This window comes from Manacus candei, unplaced genomic scaffold, assembly GCF_025592945.1.
Source record: "Manacus candei isolate 608988 ecotype Guabito, Panama unplaced genomic scaffold, ASM2559294v1 h1tg000051l, whole genome shotgun sequence".
Lineage (NCBI taxonomy): Eukaryota > Metazoa > Chordata > Aves > Passeriformes > Pipridae > Manacus > Manacus candei.
The window spans coordinates 3,532,172-3,559,679 of record NW_026138099.1 but is presented as its reverse complement, the minus strand read 5'-3'; the positions used below and the strand labels follow the sequence as shown (position 1 = coordinate 3,559,679).

The 27,508-nt window shown below is 38.6% G+C and overlaps 2 protein-coding genes across 9 annotated transcripts in view; one reads left to right on the top strand and one right to left on the bottom strand.

The window, feature by feature from the left end:
* Positions 1 to 27,508, bottom strand: part of PRUNE2 (prune homolog 2 with BCH domain) — a 170,896-nt gene that overhangs the window by 11,126 nt on the left and 132,262 nt on the right. For 2 of the 8 annotated variants that reach the window (XM_051801311.1, XM_051801320.1), the window contains 8 exons: positions 23,520 to 23,622; positions 19,235 to 19,366; positions 19,002 to 19,088; positions 14,171 to 14,269; positions 12,224 to 12,259; positions 11,660 to 11,698; positions 10,093 to 10,140; positions 6,548 to 7,859 (listed from right to left, as the gene is read on the bottom strand). In XM_051801311.1, coding sequence (XP_051657271.1) covers positions 7,838 to 7,859; positions 10,093 to 10,140; positions 11,660 to 11,698; positions 12,224 to 12,259; positions 14,171 to 14,269; positions 19,002 to 19,088; positions 19,235 to 19,366; positions 23,520 to 23,622 — 566 coding nt within the window. In that variant the 3' untranslated portion in view covers positions 6,548 to 7,837. Of the gene's footprint in view, positions 1 to 6,547; positions 7,860 to 10,092; positions 10,141 to 11,659; positions 11,699 to 12,223; positions 12,260 to 14,170; positions 14,270 to 19,001; positions 19,089 to 19,234; positions 19,367 to 23,519; positions 23,623 to 27,508 lie in introns of those variants that run through there. The other 6 variants (XM_051801314.1, XM_051801312.1, XM_051801316.1 and 3 more) reach the window with 6 other exon arrangements.
* Positions 1 to 27,508, top strand: part of GCNT1 (glucosaminyl (N-acetyl) transferase 1) — a 66,794-nt gene that overhangs the window by 38,395 nt on the left and 891 nt on the right. The window lies entirely within an intron of this gene.

Sequence of the window (27,508 nt, the reverse complement as noted above, 5' to 3'; positions counted from 1 at the left end):
CAGATGCGTATATATATATATAGATATATAGATATAGATATACATGTGCCAGATGCAACATGTCATGGCATATCATGTCTGTACACCTAGCTGAGTTGTCACCACTGTCTGTTTCACAGTGAGCTAGTCCAGGAGCTTCAGGCCACTAAAGATCCTAAGAAACCTTGTGCTCTCCTTGAGATTCCCACTGCACCACATTCCTATTTCAAGAGAAGGCACTTAACAAAATAGTGATGTTTGAATTAGAAATCTGAAAAGACTAAGCGTTTTATCAACAGTAATTATTCATTTGAAGTTGGCATAAAGTTAGGAAGCTTATAAATAGAAAAAGTGCTAGGAAGTAAAAACACCCAGTATGGAGTAGTCTTAGTAAACAAACAACTTATCAAGCTAAACAAGCCAGAGGGAAAAAGAAATCAAGAGTAAGCAATTACGGATAAAAAAGTGTCTCTTCTGGATTCTGTTCAGCATTCACAAAAAAACCCCCACTCCTGCCCTCATTCTGCTCTCTTTCCTGTGCTGTTTCTGCATGCAAAAGAGGGGAATGGAGCACCAGCTTTGCAGAAAAGTGCAGCAGTTGAAATCACAGTGGAAAATGAGAAGGGTGTCTAGACAGCGACAAGAAGGTGATTCTGAGGGGACTTTGCCCTGCTTTGTCCCTATCTGGTTTGGCACAATGGAGTGCTTTTTTTTTTTCTCCACAGGACTTGTTAGACCTGGCAAATGAGTTAACAAAACTGGTGACAACATTGTGTGGGTTCATTACACTAGTCTCATGCTTTTTTTCTCACTTCACATTCGAAAACACTCCACAGCAGGTACTGAACCTGCCTGACAATCCTCCCATTAACTGAAAATGTCACAACACCAATAGCATTTAGATCAGTGTCTACCTGATCACTGCTCTGTGTATGGCAGAACAGGCGCCTAAATTCAGGTTTAGCAGGCTAAATTATGCTTATTAACAGCAGCCTGAGTTTGATCTGGTGTACTGGTTTTGGCTGGGATACAAGTTAATTTTTCTCATAGTAGCTTGTATGGTGCTGTTTTTGATTTGTGACCAAAACAATGTTGATAGCACACAAATCATAGAATCATAGAATGGCCTGGGTTGGAAGGGACCTGTAAGATCATCTAGTTCCAATCCCTCTGTCAAGGACAGGGACACCATCCACTAGACCAGGTTGCTCAGAGCTCCATCCAACCTGCCCTTAACACTCCCAGGGATGGGGCATCAACAGCTTCTTTGGTCAACCTGTTGCAATGTCTCACCACCCTCACAGTAATGAGTTTTTTAGTTATTGCTAAGCAGCACTTACACATAGTCAAGGAACCTTCTGCTTCTCACCCCACCCCACCAGAGAGTGGGCTGTGAGTGCACAAGACACGGGAGGGGACACAGCCAGGACAGCTGAATCCAGCTGACCACAGGGATATCCCAGACTATATGGCATCATGATCAGCATATAAAGCTGGCGAGAAGAAGGAGGAAGGGGGTGTAATGTTTTTGTTCACAGTTTTTGTCTTCCCAAGTCACTGTTAGGCATGATAGAGCTCTCCTTTCCTGGGGATGGCTGAACACCTCCCTGCCTATAGGGAAGGGTGTATGAATTCCTTGTTTTACTTTGCTTGGATGTGTGGCTTTTGATTTACCTATTAAACTGTCCTTATCTCAACCCACAAGTTTTCTCATTTTTACCCTTCCAAATCCAGCTGTGGGAAGTGAGCGAGTGAAAGAATGTGGCAGGACTCAGCTGCCTATGGGGGTTAACCCACAACAGCTGTGAGATGCGTAAGGAAAGCAGAAAGCTCCAATGGAAGCTGCAAATGAAGAGACACTTCTTACAGGTACTGTGAGTCACAGCCTGACAGACAGAATAGAGATTCCAAATACCCAATTGCTGAAAACTGAACAAAATATTATTTGAAAGGAAATTTTTCCAAAGAAAATTGTTTCCAGAGAAAATAGCAGTAGCCAGGATCTATGAATCTTTCCTTCTGGGAGTACAATGATCATCTGGATAGCGTAACTTCATGGGTGGACCAGGTTTTGGGACTTGTGTGTTTAGTAAACATGACCATATCAGTGATGGAATTCCACCAAAGCCAACTCTTCTAGTTAAAGAGTATCGGACCAGCTTTAGTGGACCAGCAAGGTCTAATTTTGCTGCTTTATCCCCAAATCTGCGCAATGTTAAATTCAATTGCTTTCACCATACTGGTTTTCTTTCATCGTCCACTGGTAACGCAGTAGGAAGCGAGTCAATGGATAACTTGAGGTCTTTTATTGCTGTATACATCTATACCATCATTTACCACTGAGACACCTTCAAGAGATGGCAGCTTCTCCACCGAGTACTGCTATTGACCCACTAAGTAGCACAGGAATTCTCTTCTGAGGCAATTAGTTTTGAGAGGTTTGTATGTTTGTTCCCTTCCCTTCCCTTCCCTTCCCTTCCCTTCCCTTCCCTTCCCTTCCCTTCCCTTCCCTTCCCTTCCCTTCCCTTCCCTTCCCTTCCCTTCCCTTCCCTTCCCTTCCCTTCCCTTCCCTTCCCTTCCCTTCCCTTCCCTTCCCTTCCCTTCCCTTCCCTTCCCTACCCTTCCCTTCCCTACCCTTCCCTTCCCAAACCTTCCCAAACCTTCCCAAACCTTCCCAAACCTTCCCAAACCTTCCCAAACCTTCCCTTCCCAAACCTTCCCAAACCTTCCCTTCCCTTCCCAAACCTTCCCAAACCTTCCCAAACCTTCCCTTCCCTTCCCAAACCTTCCCTTCCCAAACCTTCCCTTCCCAAACCTTCCCTTCCCTTCCCAAACCTTCCCTTCCCTTCCCAAACCTTCCCTTCCCAAACCTTCCAAAACCTTCCCTTCCCAAACCTTCCCTTCCAAAACCTTCCCTTCCCTTTTTGTTTTTTACATTGCATTTCTGGTCTCTGTTTATCCTCCTTGGCACAGTTCATCTCCTATTCTGTCATTTCTCTCCTACAGTTATTTTCCACTATGAAACACTTTGTTCCACATGCCCCTCCTATTGCATCTTGCTCTTTCTATATTAGTTTGTTTCCTTATTTACGCTTATATGATGTCTTCTGACTCAGGCTTATTCTGTGCAAGTCACTGAGAAATATGTAAAATTTAATTTTCTGAATTTATGCAACATTTCCCATTTTTTCAGCTTTCTCTTCTATGATGTCTACACAAGGGCTGAGAGGGTTTTATTCTACACTGAGTGAAAACCAGATTAAGCCACTTATCTCCAGGGATTCCATCATTTCTTTAAATGAGGGGGAAAAAAGAACATTTGGAACAGAGCTCACATGTGCTTCTTTCAAGTAAAGGCTCCAGGCAAACAGGCCTGCTATGTTTCAGAAGCTCTCCCCAAGGAGAATCAGAATTTGGAAGAAGGCTGGAGCCTCAAGCAGAAAGATGCCTGTAACCCCACCTTCCCCCAGTCATTGGTCATTTCCCTGACCTGTCCTTCCTTCCCCTAGTTTTTCTTTCCCTGACTGATAATTTTAGCTGTGTTCCTTTTTTTTACATCATAAACCCCAAATCTCACATTAATATTCTTTCTGTTCCTTAGGTTGACTGTTTGATACAACATTACTCATACTTCAAAGGGATGAAGACAGACATATAGTTTTACAGTTTTGATGGCTTAACATTGTCTTAAGAAAGCCAGCACTTTGTTTTCTGAGTCACTCTCTCACTGAGGCCTGCTTTACATACCAGGCCTCAGGGAAGAGCATGACAAGTACTCTGTGGATTATTTTCCTACCATTGCTGGAGGCTGCTTTGCTTGCTGCCTATTGAAATACATAAAAGAGAGGCAAGCAGATAAGGTTTTGACATCTCTGATTTGAAGTTTCTTTTAACAAAACTGATTCTATTTTAGTAGTAAGTTATAACCTGGCTAAACAGATAATACTGTGAAGCAATTTTACGCTTTTTAATTTTTCACCTGAAATAAAGAAATAAATTTAATTCCTTTGAACAGTGAGCTTGACAATCCAATAGTTTTTCTGACAGACTAGATACTGTATGAGAGACACAGCACACTTTTTTTATCTGCAGTAGCTCACCACGGAGGTCACATCTCAAACATAAAAGAAACCTCCTTCTCTGGAGTCAGCATTTACTCCCAAGACTGTTCATAGATTACTAGCTAGAGTTAGGAGAGGCACATGGGTCTATTGGTCTTGAGGCATTTAAAAATCATTTAGAAATAGTACTATGCTGGATTCAAATTACTTGTTCATGATACAGAAATATTAGCTTCAAATGCCATTTCTTCTAACTTTATAATCCAAATATGACACACTATAGTGATAACAGAGTATGGTGCATTCTCACACCTAACATATTTCTGGATTTAAGACCAAAACCTTAGTTACTTAAAGAAGCAGCAGTATAAATTGACCCATTTGAAACAGACTTAGATTGGGATGTCAGTGGGCACAGGGTACCATGCAGGTGAGAGGACTGAAAGTCCACCAGGTCTGACTCCTTCCTTTGCTGCAGTCAACAAAGTTGTTAATCTGCTCAGGATGGTTTCATAGTCAATCTGCCCCGTGGCTTCTGTTTTCTGCCTACTATATGAGATGGATTGAGACTATCTATGTATGTGACCTTCAGATAATAGCATGGACAAAAATAGAAAGCAATGTAAAGAGCTCCTTCTGCTTTGTTTCAGGAAAAATATTCCTAGTATCAACAAAACAAGGATTTGAATACATAGAGATGGAGACTTAACAACATGAGACACAAAAGTGACTCAGTTTCAATTTCTGAAAGGACAGGTAGGGAATGGAAAGTAAAAGAATATTTGTAACTATGCAAAGAACTGTGATTTAAAACAATCAAGTGTTTCTACACATCCAGGGAATAAAAAACCCCCACAACTTGGAGCTGAAAGGAAATAGTTCTAGTGGTTGGTTGCAGTTCTTTATTTCTGATTCATATGTGTATATAACCATACAATGATATTAGATATCCTTGTATTGCTTAATCTATAATTTAAGTCAGCATAGGTATTTTAACAAAAAAAATTGCAACTATTCTTTTATATTTGATCTGAGCGCTCTGATACACATTAGAAAAAATCCATATATAAAAGCTTTTATCTGTGCAACTATACATACTATATTCCTCTTTCAACAAACTACTGATTTAATAATATTCATACATTATTGTTAGTATAATATAGAATTGCGATATCATAACATTAAAAAACTTTCCAAAATATATTAATAAGCAAAGATAATCACACCTTGATATTGCAATAATTTTTGAACCATTACATTGAGGCCCCATTTTGTTTTAATGTGACATTTCGCTTAAACAAATTCCTTCCATCTCAGGCTGCCACTACCAGTCCACCCACATTAATCAGGTTAATTCATATACAGCTTTGCTGTTTAGTAATTTCATACAAAGCCTTTAGAATTAAATTAATCTCTGAACTGACATCCACCACTAAAATCACAAATCTCTTATACCCACTTAAGTCTCAGACAGTGATTTGTGCTGAAGATCTGCTTTGTGCAGAAGTTTGGCAAAAACTTCTCTCACCTACAGCATAACACAAGTCATCGGGCTCATCCTAGGTGGCCTAAACTACAGGTCTAGAAAAGATGCGATTTCATGCTACTAAATGCTTTTAATAGTTTAGATCCTTGTGAAGCTTAATTAGCATCTGGAAGTCAATACAAATATTAATCTGTACATAAAACATTATCCCCAATGTACTAAGTGACAGCACTTTTATAAGGCAGACACAAGCCAGGATTCAAATATCTGAGAAACGGTGGAAACTACCAGGTCCTAATTTAGGGCAAGGTTATAGAGCAGCAACAATGGTCAGCAGGATTAGGTCCTTCCTCTGAAAATTAACAGGAACTGACAGAGAGGTGTGATACACAGCAGACTAGCAAGTATGATAGAGATACCACGCACCACCTGTCAGTACAGAGCAAGGACTGAAGAGGGGCACATATTTCAGTTTTTTATGCTGGGCAATAAGAAAGCCTTCTTTTGCCTTTCTAACAACATTTTCAATTTTCATTGCAATAGCTGAACAACTATGCACACAATGATGGACGCTTGCTTCATTGCTTTCAGGCTATCTTGCAAATACAAGATAGAATCTGACAGAGTCGGAAATGTGCAAACCACAGAACAAAACCATTGAACTTTTAAATGAAGGACAAAAGAGAATTTTCAGTTTAGATCCTACTGAAAAATCAAGGCTCATGCTGTCCTGCCTCTGCTTAAATTTTATTTCCCAAGAAACCTTTTGCTTGTTTTCTCCTTCATTAATAATTCCAGACTGAACACAGGACTAGAGCTAGAGCACACTTAAAAGGTGCAATTTATCTTGAATAGTTATGTCCAAGGACTTATTTACAGACAAAGTAAAGAATCCACAGATGTAATGCTAGGGTATATGAGAATCTTGTGAAGAAAAGAATAATATTTCAGAGAGTATGTAATACTATTATTTGCATTAGGACTTCCCAAAAGGCAGGTGAGTCAGGAGGTTTGAAAAGTGCATGCATGTGTTCATTAGGGAAAGAGAAAGCATTAGTCATATTCTTGACTCTTGTCTTTTTAAAGCAGACAAACAGTATTCACTTGATAATTAATCTGCACTCAATGCAAAAGCATGGTCTGAAAAATTGCAGATATTTTCCAGTAAATATGAGGATTTACCGTAGTGACTTTTATGCCAGTACACAGGACAGCAGCAAACAAGAAATGCTTAGGGCTTTTTTCTTTTTCATGCTTTTACTGCTGTGTACTGTGACACAGACAATAAACTGCATTGTAAGATTTATTTTTACTTATACTTTAACATGTATTCCTAACAAATGACTGTGACTTGCAACTTTAGATTTACATGTTTAACTTTTGGCTGTTAGTAGAAAATACTATGTGACTCATATTCATAGCATTAATAGCCTTTACAATTGGAGACAGAATGTCATTTGAAGGCTCACAACTTAGAAAAAGGGTTCTGGAAAAAGCAGATTTAGAAAACAACAATAAAGTAATGCTCCAAGGATTTTAGAATATATGACAATCATTTACAGGATTAGTTGATTCTTCCTCTGGGAGGTCTATTATTTTTCAGTATATCAGTCTTTTCTCTGACCAAATAAAAAAAGTCATTAGGGTTAAATGAAGATAGAAGGGCTTTTCAGATAGCAAGAAACACATAGAAGCATGAATGCTTTGAGTTGGAAGGGGCTTTAAGAATCACCTAGTTCCAAAACCCTTGCAGCATTGGGCAGGGACATCTTCCACTAGACCAGGTTGCCCAAAGTCCGATCCAACCTGACCTGTCAAATTCAAGGAAGTCCTGCATCATTTCTAGAATTATTTTTAAACAACACAGTTGCTGCTGCTCTGTGACACAAGGAAATTAACATTTATTGTAACAATAACTATTCCACTCAGCTATGCATAAACACTAATATGCTGAAGACAAAAATTAAAAAATCCCCATCCTCATTGACCCGTTCATGAGGCACACTGTTGGTAAAATGGTATCCTTTGAAACAGAAATTGCACGCACACAGAGAAACCAGTGCTAGATGATATAGCTTTCCTAAAGAAAATCATTTCTGAAAAACAACATAAATAACCAGGCCCCAAAATTCTGCTGTCTCCATGGCAATAGGACTGGCCCTTTTGGTCTTCTTGAATTGCTGAATGACATGGAAAAATTATGAACCAAACACAGTTGACCAAATCACTTATTGTACAGCATGGTTGTGAGTGTCTGGGTGATGAAAATCCAAGTGAACCCTCTTCTTCAAATGCCTGGCAGGGATGCTTTTTATTTCAGGGTCATGTCGATGCTATTTATTAAAGACAGAACAACAAAGAACAACAACAACAAAAAATTAATCAGTGCTATGAAGCATGTGACTAGTCTTTTTCCCAATCCTAAGCTCCTGCAAAGTGTTGAGTATCCTCATTTCTCATTTACTTCAATGCAGTGGTGTTCAAAAATTTACACACATCCAGGAAAGTACGCACCTTAATAAGTTGCATTACTGTTCTATGGAAATTAATAACTATTTTTCCAGCAATTACAATATGAAGTAGACACCAGATGTGGGAAGATCCAGTGCCGGAATGACACAACAGTGTCACAAGATATATGTGGCCCTAAAAATGTTTCTAAGAGTACAGTTTTGCTATTTAGTGCAAAGCACATGTCATCAAATACTTTAGAAGCATTTGTTAAAGTAAAAAGTTGTCATCATAAACGTTGCCTCAAGACAGAATTTTCCTTAAAGAATACATAACTATTTAAAGTTTCCTTTTTATATTTATAAAAAAATATTTTATATAAATTGTGTAACAGTTTACTTACAAACTGTTACACAATGCACAGCGTTACTTAACAGTGAATTATTTCATAGGGGTTTTTTTAAGTCATGAGGAAGTGCAAGGAGTTGAACAAAATAGAAGACAAGGGAGCATGACAATAGACAAAAGCCTTTGGTATAGGATGAAAAAGACAACAAAAGCAAACTAAGAGCTGGGCAGACTCCAGAGACATTCCAGCTGAAAGCATACGGAAGAAAAATCTGTGTAAAACTGCTGTTCTCAGTGTGGATGGATTTACACGAGAAATTCTTTTTCCTGAAGAAGTGACACAAGAAATAAGGGATATGATCACAGGAAAATTACTGTCACTTCTGATGACAGATTCATATTTATGCAGAGAAAATAAATGGCAGGAATTAACATTAATTTGGTCTCAACTATATTTATTTTAAATAAATATAAATTCTTCTCTCATATTGCTTTTTGCTGCTCAGCTTATATTTTGAGAAAAACAGGAAAACTGTTCAAGCCACAAAAAGATCAAAGTCGTAAGTAAATAGTCTTTAACATGTTATTTTCTGTTCCTATACTTTCAAAAGCAGTCCTCATATTGATTCATTACAGAGTAAAACAGCATCCTAGGAAAAAAAAATGCTCAGAGATATAATGTTAACTGCTCCAGGAATCAGGAATTTAGCTTATGATTCTAACATATGTATCAGATATGAAAATGTGACAGCTTACTAGAATACTGTTTTATTCTTAAAAACCAAAGCTACATTTTATTTATGCATATTTTTGCTACATGTACTTCTAATTATTTGCCTGCTTATCAATACTCATGTTATTGATGGAATCTTACTGAGGAGTCAGGTTTACTATATGATAGTCCCTGAACAACATTCCAGGGTGAGACACCACTATATTTCTACACACCAACCAGATGGGTAGGGATAGCAAAGTCCTCAGTCACTCCTCCCCTGTACACACTGGCCAGGAATATACTCTGCTGCAATAGCTGGTTCTCCTGACATGCTGTTCTAGCAAGGAACTGTTAGTGCTTGTGTGACACACTACAGCTACAAATACTCTCACTGATGAACAGTAAGAGCAGTGCAGGGTTTTTCATTTTCATGCTTCAGTTACAGTAACAGACAGAGGAGCAGCATACCAGAGGACTGACATATTCCCATTTCCAAGGGAAATAGTGCAGCTTTGAAAGGAAAAGATGTAAAGATGCTTGAGGTTTAATCAGGAAAATAACTATGAAAGAAGCTGAGAAGCAGAAAAGCAAAGAGAAGGCAGATGATGAGAGCATGGTCCAGAAATCAAAATAAAATACAAGACTTTTTAATCTCTGAATGAGAATGGCAAGCTTACCTCTTTACTTTTAATTGAGGATAAAGCATGGGACCATCTTCACTCTGATCATGCTGCACTTTTTCTACCTGCTTTTCACATAACTTAACCTGAATATCTTCAGGTTAGGAATTATATCTGTCTCTGCTTGGAAATGGTCAGGGACAATTCAAACACATTTGCAATGCAATACAAATATAATAAGTATTCAGTATACAATATATAAATTATATAAAATATAAATTTAACAAAGCTTCATTGCTTTTTCCTGAATATTACCATAAAAGTATTTAGGTCTCTAAAAAGCTTTATGGAGTCTACCCAGCCTCAGTTCCTAGCAGCATGGCTGTAAAATAATGTTAAACTGCAATGACAGTATTAGGCATAAGTTCTTACTCCTGCTCCACTGAAGTAATTTCTGGATCATTTGAGAGGCAGCTAGTTCTGGATGCAAGGAAAAAGAGGAGTAAACATTTCTTCTGTGGTTTTTTAAATATGACATAAAATTTGAGGATGTAATAACTAACTGTAGTGAATATCTTTGACAGCACAACACACAAACGTTGTTAAGAATGTAGTGATCTTAGTGATTGCAACACACATTAGTTTGAGTAATAAATTTTTAAGCTATTTCTTTAAGTCAGGGAAGGGAAATGCACTACAGTGACTTCATACATCCAACAGTAACAACAATCAGTGATGCCTCACATGAATATTTAGTTCCCCTTTCACTTGCTATGCTGCAGCCTCTACTATTTTAAATGGAGTAACAAGAAAGCAGCTTTCTTCCAGAGAGTTTTCACCGTCACATATACAATGCATTTGAAAATGTTTGAATAGAAGAGATAGAAGTTGCATTTCAAGGCTAGGTGGGTTTCTTTGTTTAACAAAATATTCAGGTGATATCAAATAACTACTTATGTGAATGCATTGCTTCTGAGGCAGTTTAACTGCCAGAATCAAAAAGCAGTGGCCAGTGATTTGGATATTTCTCTATGGTTGTTTTAAAAACCAGTCTCAGGAGAACAGGAGGAAAATGTGTACTGAAAAAGAAGAAACAGTAGGAAAAAGTACAGCAAAGCAGAAGCTGTAAGAGGAAAATCCTGAAGTGCATAAGTTGAAGGAAAGAGACTGAAAAGAAACTCCAGACCTCAAAATCTTTGGTTATAAAAAACAAAAATGGGAAAATGTTATACTAGAACCAGCAGACACAGGCTCCTTTTCCAGAATCTTTTCTAAAATACACATATGAAGAAAGTGCACTGGATACTTTCTAAGCTCTTCTCAATGAGTCAAGTCCTTCTAGTTAAGGATTTCTTTGGTACCTTATACCATACTGCCTCAGTGTCAAAGCACATAAACTCATAACTCATAAGGAGTTGTGAATTTAAAGTATCTGAGCATCAGCTGCCACTGATTTATTAAGTGACCACATACAGTACAATATTATTATCAAGTAGTACAATATTATTATCAAGTATTAATTCCCTGGCCTATTCAGCCAATGCTGGAAAAAAAGGAGAATTTATGTACCTAACTTAACTGAGAATGAGGTACAAGAGCTAGACCTAATTTAGTAAACTGTGAGAAAAAAAAAAAATTAAAAATAACTACTTTTTTAAAACTGACATAACAGATGAAGGGTAGAAAATGTTTAATGATCCATTTTAATGGAGTAAATAAGTGATTTCAGTCATCCCCATGACTACAGAAACCATAATCAAAAAACAGCAAAAAAGTTTTTTATAGCGTAAGGGTGTGATTCCTTCTTACTGAGACCCAGCAGTACAAAAGAAGGCTGCTTTTAGTGAGAGGGGAAGTCAATTTACAAATATGACAACTTACACAGTAATTGAAACTACAAGCTGATAGTTGTACCAAACATATAGCATACTACTACATTCAAACTATTCCTGTAAAACAAGTAAATATAATGCCAGCATCCAGCTGAAAGCTATCTTACTTAGCTGTTTCTGAAGCTTCCCTCAGCTCTTCGTCCAGTCTGCACGAGTAAAAGTTATTGATACAAAGAAACAGAGAAGCAAGCAGAGCATAAGAGAGAAGCAGAGCAATAGCAGAGCAAAGAACAAGTATAGTACATGCTTCTAAAATAGGAACCCAGTATGATTTAGGGCACACTGACCCTAAAGCTCCTCAGTTCAGTATGATACCATTTATCCCTGTGCTCAACACACCTTAAATTTGTAACTCTTACTGAGATCATTTGGAGGCAGACAGAGAAGCAGCAGGGGTCTGAGGCATGCCTAGTGGACAAAGCTGAAAGCATTTAGTTGCTCTATCAGATAATATTAAACTAGCTGCAGCCTGGGCCAAGTCAAGGACATTTACAGTTCAGTGAGTTTTATTTGCAAGGGAGGCTGATCTCAACAGCTTGAAGGGGAAAGAAAGATTCCACATCATTGCAAGTCCTCTCTCATTCAGCTGTTGAGGTCGCCTGCAGGTGAAAGGCTGTCACACAGATTCACTCTATTATGAGCGGCAGCAGGGGCTAGAAAGCAGGTTTTACCTCATTCTTCTCTTAATACACTTCTCTTCATCATACCTTACAAGATAAGAGTGGACGAAGGAAAAGATGTAAAATATATGATACAGCAAGCATATTGTATCCCACTTCAGTAAAAACTACCGACTAACCACACAACCCAAATACTATGTACTTTCTACATGTGGGATTCCTCTTGAGCACAGGTGGTATATTTGTTCTTGCCAATGGAGCAATTATGAAGCCAAAACATTAAATGTAATTTTCTACAGGAACCTTTCTCAACTTGCAGTAGAAGGGAAACTATCAGCTGAACTCTGCTCTCCTTCCTGTGCTATGGGAATAACCACTCACAGTGTCTTGAATGCACAGAGCCACTAAATCTTGTTATCACAGCATCTTGAAAATGCTTGCCACCAATAGGCACAATTGTCACCTTTTGAGTTCTATCTTTTTCAGCAAAATCATGATCTCTCATCTGGCTGCTGATGACATGAAGTAGGCAGTTCCCTAAAATTTCTTCAGTTTTAAGTACTAAAGTTTATTTGGTACTAATGCTGTGATCTTTTCACCTTTGGTCTGAGAGGTGAATGAACTTCCCCAACACTACAAGGAAGTAAAAATGTGTATAACACAGATGTGTATGCTGCTGCAGCCTAACAGTAAACACAGCAAGGAAACAGACAGAAATTGAGTATCGTGTTAAGGTTTCTATCAAAAGGAACTATAAGAAATTAAAATTTTTATAGGAATCAAAAGAGGGAGGGAGGGAGGGAGGAAAGGAGGGAAGAAGGAAGAGAGGGAGGATGAAAAATTGTTAGGGATGTTAAGACATTATGGACATGTCTTTCTCAGTTGACTAACGGTCTCTGTTCCACATTCTTAGCATCACTCCACCTCTGAAAAAGTTACAGCAGCAAATGAAATTGAGTGAAAGTCTCTATGACCTCTGATTTCACAACTGTAATTTGCTGCTTTCACAAGTGCCATTGCCAGAACTGAGCTTCCCACTTGCTCTCTGGAATTACACCATTAGCTCGATGAAGGAAATTATGTTGCTTTGCAACTAATGTGAGACAGGTATAAAAACTCCTGTCTGGGTCGAAGAGATCTATGACAGCTCCAAAAGCTGTCACTGAAAAACCATAAGGAAAAGACAATCATACTTGTGTATCTGCTCATCAAATTACTTACTAGAACAGAATGTTTCGCTGTTGAAAACCTAAGATATTTGATAAAGAGAACAATTAAAAAAAACCAAACAAATAACATCCCTGAGCAGGATTGTCTATTTAATAGAAACTATATGAAACCCATGAATTTTTCAATCAGTCATGTTTTCCGTCTTGGTATATGATTCCATTTTGTTGTTTTCAGGTCTGAAAAGAAGTCAGTTGGGATGAGCAATAACCATCAACTTCCTACATTTTTTTAATATATACTTTCCTTACTTTACTTTCCTTTTAATAGATACTGCCCTTTAAATGCCTGCATTTAAAAAACTTCTGGACATAAGTGGCAAAAACTGAGAAACTGTCTTTCAGTGGTTCTGGATTTAAACACGAAAATCAACAAGATAAGGGAAGGTGAATGTATGGACTTTCAGTGGTCTCCTATTGAACAGGCTATCTTTTAGTTATTGTTTCAGTTCAAAGCCCTGTATGACTAAAACTTAAAAACACTTTTACTTAAAAAGGTATGGAAAAATATGGCATAGATGATACCCGTGGAAAGGTTAAACTATTCTCCTTCTCCCCAAGGAGTATATCTTTATTGTGTTTTGTGTTTCCATTATACAGTGGCTTCCTGCTTCTGAGTTTGACAGTGTAAAAAAACCAGAAAATACTTTCCTGATAATCTTAAAAATGCTTATGTGTTGTTCCACAAACATTTCAGAGTCTTAAACACTATTATTAGTTTGTGGAAATAGTTTCCATTAGAACAAGTACACGCTTACTGTACATCACTTACTTGACAATACTGTCTGGTATTTGCACATATTCCATTGGAATCATCTCATGAAGCTCTGCCAATGTGTTGACATACTGTATCTTACTGCTGAACTTAGAGCTGAAACACAGAAAAAACCGTATTAATTGACTTTGTCCCCCAATCCTTTATGACATATTAAAAATAAATGAAGGCATGTATTAAATAATTAAGCACTTTGATATTCATATTTCAATTACAGAGCTCAGCTAATCATGAGCCTACCTGAATTCTAGAGGCTGAAATTGAGTCTAGACCTTTGGCTGTTCCTTTCTTAGGCTGAATCACAGTATTTAGGACATTATAAATTGTAATGCCTACCTGCTAGACAATGCAATTAGCTTTACAGTTTGAAGGAGATGTGTTAAAATTCTGAAAAGAATCTCTTAGAGAATACTTACATGTAAAAAGAGATGGGAAGCATTCACTTAACATGATCATAATCATCACGATGGTTAACAAGTGATCATGATGACTTAGCATTTCTATTTTACACTGATTCTCAGTCAAATATAATAAAACTGAACTTCCTCATTTGTTCAGACAAGTACAGATATGATTGTGTCTATTCTTACTGCAGAGCCTTCTTATGATGAAATACCTTTTTTATTTCAGTTGTGCTAAATGACTCATTTATTGTGGTTGAAAAATGATCAGTTGGAAAAAGGCTAAATTGTCCACAAAACACACTTAAAAACATAAGGCTATTCACTTGGCTAACCTAAGTTATTTGATATGTATGAGGTTATGAGAAGTCCATCTCATTTGGCTCATAAAGCAAGGCACGCACACTGGAGCAGACCAGTGGTCACATTTAGCATGCAAGCATCACTCACAATCGACCAGTCAAAGCATGATAACACACAGGTAATTCTTAGCATTTTATTCAAAATGTTAATCATAGACTCCAGCATCAGAACTGCCACCTAAAGTAACTTGGCAAGCTGCAAGCCAATCAGAAGCTTCTAAAGATGGGGGAGCAGGGCAGATTTAAAAAAAATCTTTCAAAGGTTATTTTTTCCCCTTGAGGATTCTCCTGGGCCCACTTACTCCACTACAGTGACTGACTTCTAAGTAATTCCTTCATGTAGAAGTCAGTTTATGGGCCAAAGTAAGTCCTTGTTTCTTTCAGACTTTAGGGAAAACATGCTGCTAATAGTAGTAACTTCCTATTATTTAAATACTTCCATCAAGTGACAAATACGTTTCACAGACACTTATTTTATTAGAAATCTAATTACTTACCTAACACAGCTCAAATGATTTTTGGTGTGAGCATCTGGTCCTAAGAGAGTACCTAGGATCTCTCTCTGCTACCTCTAATTCTTTCATTCTGTTTTTTCAGACAACTGTTTGTAAGTCAAGATGAGTCCCAGACTCCACCAAATTTGCTTGACAGTTTTTGAGGTAAAATTGAGATAGACTTGAGATTAGCACACCTTCAGTGACTTGACTGTCTCTTGCCATTCTGATGTCTTTCAGGTTCTTAATTTCTACTGTTTTGTTCTGCATCTCAGCTGAAATACAATTAAAATAATGTTGCTCACCTTTAGCTATCTCCATGAAATCTCTGCTTGCCTTGTGACCAACATTTCTTACTCCAAAATTCCCACTGTGCCTGTCAGTAAACAGCTTGGGGCTAGCAAACTAAGTTATAGCCATTGGGCTTCAAACTAATCAAGTTTCTATCTCCTTAACGCTGCTTATTACTGAATTGACTCTCACTTTTCACGCCTCAGGGAGTTGTTTACTCAGCTTTCTCATAAGGTTCTTTTGTCCTCAGTAAGGGTTCAAACATCTCATGTCATTTTTACAAGTCACACTGGTCATGTGTCCTGCCCACCTTTTTCACCTCTCATTTGTTCTTCATTTTCATCTTGCACAGAGACTCAGTTGTCTACTTGGCTGAAATGGAGAGTTTTAACTGGTCTCTAGAACCATATAGTTCAAGACTCAGCAATTCAGTACATTACACAACAACCAGTGAAGAATCAATTGGATATTGCCCCTACTATGGGAGAAACTCTTAAGGCCATACAGCAGGTGAAAACTGGCAAGGCAGCTGGGGTTGATGGAATTCCACCTGAAATCTAGGAGTATGGGGGCCTTGCACTCCATGCTAAATTCCACAAGTTTGTGGTGTGCTGTTGGGAACTAGGTGAACTCCCATCAGACCTTCGTGACGCAGTCATCATCACTTTGTATAAGAAGAAAGAAGATAAATCAGACTGCTCAAATTACCGTGGTATTACTCTGCTCTCCATTGCTGGCAAAATCCTGACAAGAATACTTTTGAACAGACTAATACCCACTATAGCAGAAGAACTTCTTCCTGAAAGCCACTGTGGTTTCAGAGCCAACAGGAGTACCACAGACATGGTATTTGTTCTCAGACAACTGCAAGAGAAGTGTAGGGAACAGAACAAAGATCTCTATGTAACCTTTGTTGATCTTAACAAAAGCTTTCGATACTGTGAGCAGAAAAGGTCTGTAGCAGATTTTGGAACGTTTAGGATGTCCCCCCAAGTTCCTTAAAATGATCGTCTCACTTCATGAGGATCAGTATGGCCAAGTCAGATATGGTGATGCACTTTCTGAGCCCTTTCTAATAACCAATGGTGTGAAACAAGGTTGCATTCTTGCACCAACCCTATTCACAATCTTCTTCTGCATGATGCTCCAAAGGGCCATGGCAGACCTTGATGAAGAAAATGGTATCTACATTTGATATTGTACCGATGGAAGCCTATTCAACCCAAGGCGACTGAAGGCCCATACTAAGACCTTAAACCATCTTGCCCAGGAGTTGCTTTACGTTGACACCACCGCCCTCGTCACTCACACAGAAGCAGCTCTGCAGCGTTTAACATCCTGCTTTGCAGAGACTGCTGAGCTTTTTGAGCTGGAAGTCAGCCTGAAGAAGACAGAAGTTTTCTATCAGCCTGCACCTCAGGAAGTCTTCCATCATCCCCATATCACCATTGGTGAATCAGAGCTCAAATCAGTCCAGCAGTTTAATTACCTAGGTAGCCTCATCTCCTCGGAAGGTAAGATTGATGGAGAGATAGACAACAGGTTAGCAAAGGCAAATAGAGCTTTCGGAAGCCTCTATAAAAGAGTCTGGCGAAATAAACATCTGAAGAAAAGTACAAAGATCAGTGTTTACAGAGCCATAGTGCTGTCTACTCTCTTATACGGGTCCGAATCACAGCTCATCTACCGCCACCACCTGCGACTCCTAGAATGCTTCCATTAATGCTGTCCCCGTACAATCCTGAACATCCACTGGTCAGATTATGTAACTAACATGTCTGTTCTAGAACAGGCAGCACTTGTGAGTATAGAGGCCATGTTGCTGAGAATACAGCTGCATTGGGCAGGGCACGTATCAAGGATGAAGGACCACCGCCTCCCCAAGATCGTGCTCTATGGTGAACTTGTGGCCACCGGCTGCCACAAGAGAGGAGCCCCAAAGAGAAGATACAAGGACTCCCTGAAGCAACATTTCAGCCTTGGCCACATTGATTTTCATTGCTGGTCTACTCTGGCCTCCAATCGGGAGGTCTGGAGACACACCATCTATAACGCTGCTGCCTCTTTTGAGAACGCACGCAGGATCACCGTCGAAGAGAAAAGACAATGCAGAAAGAATCGTGCCCTGACGATACCATCCAAGGAGTCTTTCTGCTGTGCCTTTTGCAATCAATCTTGTCTATCTTGCATTGGCCTCTTTAGCCACCAGCGTGCCTGTAACAATTGTGGGTAGAGCCCTTCTCAAATCTTCATTCACAAAGCCTGGCCATGACATGAGTATCTATAGTTTTGTACCACTAATTTGCTTTGCCGAACTATTTAGAGCAAACATTTTCTCCTGTTTGTCAATGAGAAACCTGTAATCACTGCTGCTCAGTATAATCATTTTGAATAAAAGACCAATGAATCATAATTACTATTGATAATTCCAAGTATTGTTTTTCTGTTACTCTGGTATTTTGAATTGACACTTTCTCCTCGGTATTAAAGATACCACATCTGAAAGAAGAAGCTCCATTATGCACTTTGGTAGTGATAGGAGAAATCACGTTTCCCCATCCAAATGTTACCCTGTGAGGCCAGAGTACTCTGTGACAGACTCCTCCAGTGTCTTCATCTGCAGTCTGGGAGCAGAACTCTCTGAGATCTGTCATGACGTATGTCATTCACTGTGTGGCTTCAGTAGAAGATGCTCCTTCTCTTGCCTGAAGCATCTCCTTACACCTGTCAGTCTGCTCTCAGGATTTTGACTGCATACTTCCCTATCTGCTTCAGCAATTTGTGAGGTCTTCAAAGTCAGTAACAAATTTTTCTGCCTTTTTACTAATCAAAGCATATTTTTTGGAACCAGAACTCCTACGCATTTAAACACAACAGGTTGCAGGCAGTCCTCTAGTATGAGTAGCAACTGATGTTTAAAAACCAAGAACTGTAGCTTAATATGGTCCTATAGCCAGGATTTTTTATATAAGGTGATTTTCATTACATGCAGTCCCCTTTTCTACATGCCTTTGAGCTGGGCTCCAAACAAGACAATTTCAAGAGACTGAATTCCCAGTTCTCCATAGGCAGCATACAAAACCATCCCTATGCTGTCTGCAACTAGATACTTATTTAAATCACTTTTTTCCCCCCACTCACTTTAGGAAACTGAACTGTCAAAATCCAAACATAAGCTATAAAATGAGCACTCTTCAATGAAAGATTAACAGCTATGCTTGATGATGTAGGGCACTTACGTTCTTAGGGACATAGAAAATCACTGGTATTCATTACATACCTTATAAAAGGTCGTGTCACAGCCAGAATTGTCCTGATAAACCATGATGGATGAACAATTATAAATGATTTCAGATTCTTCCGTAATCTAAGTAAAAAAGCAATGGTTTCTTAAAAACAACAGAAAACCCCACAAAAGATACAGAAAGATCATATACAGTGAACACTGGCATACAGGGGAGTAACAGAAATGGACAGTGTTTAAAATAATGGATTAAGGAAAATATTACTGACCGTCGATCAATCATCTGGTAACATTTTTTCATCCAACCCAATCCAGGCATCCTCCTTCTTGGTGTTGCTCCATTCAAGTAGACAATCATATAGTCTTCAGCTACCATCAGCTCCAAGGTACTGATTACATAGCTGGTAAAAGTACACATGTCAGTGAGCACAAACTGTACATTATCTGCTTAAGCCCAAACTAAATCAATCTACTAGGAATAAATCAAGGCAGACTAAGCAATTTATTACAAGAAAAGCTTTTCTTTTCCTTTAAACCGAAGCAAACATTTAGCACTGGTCACCGTGGTACCTGTAGATGTATAACTAGAAAACCAGTCTTACCTCTGTCTTCAAAAATATGTGGTTTCCTTACAAAAATACTGTTTCTTAGTGAGTTTTCAAATCTCACTAGTGACTTTGCTGTTTCTTAAAAAGACATTAAATCACAAGATTTTGCGAGGGAGAACATGGCAGGACCATGTGAAGCCCTAAGAACTTCTAAAATTAACTACTGAGAAACTTCTATTCACTATTCTAATCATCAAGGTTCATGAAGTTTGTTCAACGCAAAAATAAAAAGTGTCAGGAGAAGACAGGGGTGAACTTGTTTAAAATTTTTGTGATCCTCACACTACTGCTACCGAGTCTGTGACTGCAAACTACAAACACTTTGAAACTCGAGGCTAATAAAACTTGTCCATCAACCTGACTTCTGATGGGAGAGATCACTCCATGACATAACTTCATTTTGTGAGCAAAACACTCGAAAAGCTCATTCATCCTACCCAGAAGAGCACACTACTCAGTCAAATGGGAGGACAATTTTAAATTCTTGTCTGTGTGCAGATGCTCCATTCAGTAGTCCCTACCTCATTTGGCAGCTGATCATCACAGGAATATTCAAATTGTTTTCTCTACTAAGCAGCCTCAAGGCATGCCTCTGTAAAAACTCGAATGAAAAACCACAAGTCACACCTTAAAAACCTGAATGCCTGAGTGCATTCACTACAAAAGGCAGTTCTATCCCTGAGCACAATGGCACCTTTCACATGTGTGTGGGAATGTTCACGATCTAATCTGACCCTGAAATTCCTTAGGATGCAATGTCTTTAAAAGAATTGTAGGAAATCTAGTTCTGACCAAAGAGAGTGATATTTTACCTGGGCATAAAGTAGGCAGCCATTAAGTAGACCAGTTCCATGCATTTGATAAATCCCATTTAAATCACTACTCACTCAATGCATTTCAATGCTCTTTCTTACCTTGCAGTTGTGCATTCCCTGCTTTTGCCTGATACTTGTAAAGGCTCATGTCTAACAGTGAAATAGCAAAGCAAGGATTGCATGGAGATTTTGATGCATAAAGCTTAATTTAACTGAACCTACTGACTACCTGACAAGTTACGAAATTAGCCCTTCTCACAGGGCACAGCATCTAGTGCTTTAAAGGCATTGAACCGTACAGAAGTATGTGTAAGTACTTACCAAAACAGTCTGAAAAATAAGTGTGTTTACTAAGGGCAAAGGGAATTGTGAATATTATGAATAATGAGTTATAATAAGAACAATCATAAAGGACTATTATGGCAAAAAAGAATCTCTGCTAGTTTTTCAGTCAGATCTCACTTATCTCACATACTTTCATTCAACAGCTCTTATACAATTTAGGTTGTGTTAGACCATTTGCCATTTTAAGGATGCTGAGCTTCCTTGCAAACCTTACCTATTGATATGGTTTGAAGTTGGCTCCCTGCCAAGTCTCCAAACCTTACCACCAGAGTTCCCCCCCCCCCTCAAACCTCAGGGAGAAGAGGGAGAAAAAACGAAAGAAAACCCGAAACGAGAGAGAGACAACCAAAGTGAGATATATAAATATATTTACACTTATATACAATTAAAAATAAGGGAAAGGAAAGGGGGAAGGGAAAAAGGAACAAAACCAAAATATTATATATATATAAATATCCCAATTAGCAGCCCAATATCTATCCACTAAAAGAGTTAGCAAAGAAATAGCTCACTACTCTCCTGGGACAACCGAGGGTCGCTCCGGAACGATCGCCGGCAACCTCTGTCTCCCAAGGTCAACAAGGCCTAACCAGGCCTCGCTCCCCAACACGGCAGACTCAACAGCAGGGAACCTGCACCTCCAAGCCACCGGAAGGAAAGAGAGCGAAAGCCTCTCCTCCTTTCTTCTTATAGCCCAGCTTACGTAAAAATCGTAGGGAATACTGGGTAAATCTGGACCCTTCCTTGGTTACAAACTGGTCACCAAGGAAGGCCTAGCCCAAACCACCACACCTATCTAGCAATTTCTTATTATTTGATAATAATGGCAATTTCTTTATTATTTGAAAAGGTGGACAGAATTTTTCTCATTGACTAGAACAAATTCCTCGCTCTGCAAGCAAAGCAATGGTTTTGTTTTCAAAGTGTGATTTTTCAAGTTGAGATTCTTCTAAAAAATTTTTAATCTGTTGACTGTGTCAGGCAGCCACAAATTAAACAGCAGAATTTTTTGTGCGGTTCTTCATTATCTAGAAGGACTGCTCTAGAAGATGTCTCAAGCGTTTTGGCCAAACTCCATCCTTCAAAAACAGTTTTACAGGAGTAGTCAAGATAACAAACAGGAACAAGATAATAGGAAATGTGAAAGGAATCCAGATGGGAAAGTAACTGCAAAACTTGGCAGCAACTGAGGACACTTATTAATCAGAAACTAGAGGTGGCCTATACATTGCACGTACATTATTATCCACCAGAAATATGCTGTATTAAAAATGGAAAGAGATTCAGTGATTTGCAGGTCTCTCCAGATTGCTATATAATTCAATAGTAAAGAATTAACAAATGTTTAAATATATGAGTTATTGCACATTTAGTAAACTGCTGCAATCCCTCTACTTCTATGCAATTAAAAGGCCTACAATTGGAAGAAAGGGGTGAACTAATTTTCCCTTTTCTTGTTGCCTCAGAGAGAGCCAAGAGATAAGCCTTAAAATAAGCTGAAGGTTCACAGCCAACCTGAACACTCTCTTATACTACTACTCCAGAGAAAGTTATTTTAAAACTGACTTTGGCAGTAACCTCAAGCCATGTGGAAAAGGCTCTTAGGGCTTTCTCTGCAAAGTCCATTTACCACCAGCTCTATCTGGACAAGGGTCTTGGGTGAAGACAAAGAAGAACTATTGAATGCCAGTCACAGTTTCTCAGCTTTGTTCCTTACTTATCAAGTTGCAACCACTGTAGTAATTCCTGCCTACCTTTTAAATCACTGGGCATTGTGTATATCAGTTATCAGATATAGATTACATGGGACTCTTAGAGGCTCTACCAGGCAAATGATAGCAGTTGTTCTGACCAGGAACTAAAGCACCCATTCTTGTTTTTCACTCATAAAGACAATGTTAAAGGCATTGGCTATCACCAAGTGCATCTTCAAGGACTGGAATTTTAAGGAGACTTTGGTCTGTGCTCTAGTGCCCTGTAAGCTGCAAATGGCAAAGGCCAGGTCTCCTGCTGGCTTTAGAAATGACTTACTGGGTTTTAGCACACAAAACACTGGACAGATTGGTTTTTTTAACAGCTGTAAGTGGAAGTAGCTGGAGATACTTGAGGGTAGTGCTGCCTTCCCAATTTTTGGCTGCCAAAACAAATTGCTATTAGGAGTAATTTTCCTGTGATAAATTTGGGTTTTTGTGGCCAAATTTGTGTCCTGCCCAACTGGCCCCTGCCACTTCTAGATGAAGCAGAAGCAGCTGGAGTCAGGAAACATACTTAGAGCTGTTTGTGTCAGTAACTGCCATTTATCCTGTATTTTAAAAACAAGTGTCAAAAAATGGCCCTGTGACTTCTGAACACAGCACAGCATATATTAAAAATATATACAGTGATACATCATGATAATATACAATCAACAACACATAGTGAAAAACAGTCTGGTGGTGTAAGCCCTGCTGATTGTTCTCAGCGAGAGATGGAAATCACTAGTGAAACAGTGCAAAGACTGTAGTCCCAAGGAGTTGAAGATACTGCATTCCTTGACATTTAGGGAAATACTATAGTCAGATTTGGTACTGACAAATACATCTTAATTTTGGAGGGTGAATAGGTAAAAAATAACAAAATAATACTCCAATGAGAAGTTTATCTAAAACTACTGTTTTCCTTGTCATTCAGATCACTCCACTTCTAGTGACCAAAATTACCTCTTAATTAAAGACAGGTTACCTCTCATAGCATAATTATGAGTACTAACTCAAAAGACTCTGCTACATTGCTTACGTATCACTCACAGGAAAAGGTTTTCCATGACATAGTTGTAATCAGTTCGACTGCTGTCTGGCAAGAAGCATGCTGCAAACACAATGATAGCATTCAGACCATCACCGTAATATCCTGTGGAAAAAAACGAAAAGGCATTTTTATCTTTGTCAAAGGCTTTTAACAGAATAAATTTAAAAAGAAATCTCAGAGTCCTGTAATAGAGCTACTGTGTCTAATGCTGAAGCAGACTGAAAATGTATGAACTATCATCAAGTCATAAGGACGTATGAGAGTCAGTTGAATTCTCAAAAAACACACTTAGCACAACTATTAGTAAACTTTTTATAGAGACCAGCAAAAACACCTTCTAAGGCTTCTACTTAAGGTTCATTGCATCTCTGTGGCAATTATGTGCTGAATGCTCACCTCAGATTGAGCAATAAGGAGCTAAAGAAAATCTCCTACATTTGCTGTCTTGCGTTGTTTGAATGATGTTTCACAAAGTCTTCCAGTCCAATATCAGTTGGTTTGTGCAGCTCCAATGGCTTTAGGATATTACAATTATGACTCCATACCACTATACCTTAAGAGGTCCTGGGGACCAGTTAAATCCTTTCTCGCAAGTTTTGCGTAAATTACTTTTTTACTTTGGACACTCCAATCATCCAATACTGGCATTCTCTGGGCTGCACCACTGCCTAATAACAGCTGTAAACCCTCAAAGCTGTAGCACTACCATTCTGGGGTCCAGGATGTTGCTTGTTACCCAAAATAAAATATTTTCTTCTTGTGATGGATTAATGATGGTTAGTCTTCTCCACAATCCTGTATTACTAATGATAAATAAAAAATACTCCTGCATTTCAGTTTTAAGTTTTGCTTAAAGGATACATGCAATCAGGAGGGAATTTATAAAGATGCTGTAGAAATGGTTGTAAATAGATAGCACTAATGATGCAGAGAGACAAAGCTGGATATACTCAGAGAACAATTCAAAAGCTTTTCAAAAGAATCTAGAAGAAACTGACCATGATGGGGAGATGATAATGTTTGTGAAGGAAGGAAACTTTCATTTCCCTCAGAGACAGAAACACATTCCTGACAAAAATTAAAGGATAATACCACGACTTAAACAACCCTTCTAAAAGGAGATTTTAAGACTTCCACAGTGCTTTTTTGATACCAGAGGACAGCATCTAAGTCTAACTAAAATGCTGATGGAACTCCAGTCCTGTTTTTGGCACAAATTATTGTTTCAGATAGATTATTATGGAATTGTGCTGTGTTTGGCTGGGATACACTTAGTTTTCTTCACGGTGGCTAATACAGGGCTATGTTTTGGATTTGCACTGAAAACAGTGTTGATAATATAGAAATGTTTTTGTTATTGCTCAGCAGTGCTTGCACAGAGCCAAGGCCTTTTTCACTTCTTGTACTGCTCTCCCCCTCAATGAGTAGGCTGAGGGTGCATAAGAAGTTGGGAGGGGACACTGCCAGGACAGCTGGCCCCAATGGACCCAAGGGATATTCTATACCATATGGCATCATGCTCAGCATACAGAGCCATGGGGAGAAGAATGAAGGGGGGAAGTTGGGAGTGATGGTGTTTGTCTTCCCAAGTCACTGCTACTCACAATGGAGCTCTACTTTCCCGGCGATGGGAAGCAGTGAATGAATTCCTTGTTTTGATTTGCTGGAGTGCACAGCTTTTGCTTTACCTATTAAACTGTCCTTATCTCAACCCATAAACTTATTCACTCTTACCCTTCTGATTCACCATAGGGAGGAGTGAGTGAGTGAGTGAGTGAGTGAGTGAGTGAGTGAGTGAGTGAGTGGCTGTGTGGGGCTTGGTTGCCAGCTGGGGTTAAACAACAACAGGAATAAAGCAGTATTTCTTTCCTCCACAGGTTTCAAATAGGGAGGACATTTCTTTCCTTCCATAAAATTAAAAGAAAACTTTAAAAGATTTTATATCATGCTGCCATAAAGTAATCTACCCACCTGGCACAGGAGTTTGATAGCAAGAGCACATTGTGGCAGGTGTGCCCACTAAAATACACGGAACAGTCCAAAGTTCATGGAAAGCAAAATGATTACATGCAGATGCTAACTAACAACCCATGGAAGAAAAACTCACAGATAAGTCTAAACCACTTTTCCTCACACATGCTTGAAGAGAAGGAATGTTCATCCAAGGGAGAAGTGCATTTTAATTCACCACTAGAAGGCAGTAAATGCCATTTGCCCAAATTGTCAGCCTAAGCAAAGAGAAATATGTTGAAGACAACCTCATGCCTACACTGCCAAGTCTACTCTCCCCTTTCCTATTTTGTGGCTACCACATAAATTCTGCATTTGCTGTTATCTGTCATTTGTCAGGGAGGAATATTCAGTAGACCATCAAATCATCAAGATCGCTTGACTTCCAATTAACTAATTTTAGTCAGAATCTATTATTAATCTTGAGGTTAAAGAAAAGATTCCTGGCCCTCTAAACACTCCACTAAAGTATTGCCAAGTGAACTTCATACAGAATACGCCTAGTTGCCATAATGCAGAAACTGTTAGAGCTGTGCAAAGTCTTCCCACAATCCATGCAACAAAATTATTTTGGTTTCCACATCTCCAGTTTTCCACTTCATTTAATCCAGTCCTTAACCTACTTTGATTTGGCTAGATATGAGGCAAAATTTCCAATTTAGGCACCGGCAGACTGAAACTTATTGTTCTATCTCACACTGTTTGTCTAATGGCTAACTCCCTTTCAAAAGTAAAGGAAACTTAATGCTCTTTATCTTAGATTTGAGTGATCTAACAAAACAAGGTGTCAGATACATAAAATTTGAATTCAAATTATTTCATACTGAGAGTTGAACTGAGTTACCTAGACTCCCATTGATAACTGTGCATTATTATGTACTTCACAATTGCCATCAGAGATGTCTGCCAGAGCTACTTATTCACTCGCTAAAATGGACTAGTATTTATTCTTCACAAATGCTGATATACACATATACATCAGCATCTACTAGGAAACAGTTTTCACCACAAATGTATATTGACTAGTTTACAGCATAAAAAATATATAAACACAATTAGCAAGGCCCCAAAGTATTTTGTGTTTGTTTCCTAAATTATGCCATCTGTGTCTGTTTGCTAAACTGTGTCTGAGGTGTCATCATATTCATAAATCTTTGATGGTGGTGTGGTAGTGCACAAATGCTTGGAGGTTTGAACATTATTAATTCTGATTAAACCTTCTGCATACTGGCCACCATTAATACCTATAGGCTAGCATTTATCTGCTTTTTAACGTAAATGCGCAAATCTGAGAACCACATCCTCAGGTAATATAATTAACCATAATTTATTTATGTCACTTTTACCAGATAGAGATTCAACACTGAAAATATACTGGAAAAAATGGCTGACCTTTAAATGATGTTACAGATCAACAACACTGTGACAAAAGCATCCTCATATAAACTCACAAATCTCACCTCTGAGAGGCTGAGTTGCCTACCTCAGGTTTTGCAGGAATAGAACAACTCATCCTTACACAACACTTTACTTAATAGAGAGTAAAGAGAGTCCTTGAAAGATACAGAGTCCAAAGATAATCTAAACCTGAGACAAATAGGAAAAGGCACTTAGAAAGCTTTGTTTCTCTTTCTTCCGTTAATATCTAGAGTAATATTTAGCCATTTGTATTAATTTATACAGAAGTGTACTAGTAACACCAGAACTACAAATTCTCCAACTCAGCATATTCTGTGATTCTCTGAAGAGGCTGGGGAGCAGATGAGCAAATTAGACAATATAACAAGCATACAAGGTCATTCTCCTACTTTAAATGTTTTTTTGATACGTTATTTGATTTTCATTAACAAATCACGTGAAAAAAACCCATAAACCAGTTCCTGGTGAAATGCTGCCAACAACTATAAATGGCAGAAAAACAGCATAGGGAGCTTAGCCAGATGAATGAAAACCCCAGGGCTTTCTGTATCTTTGCTTT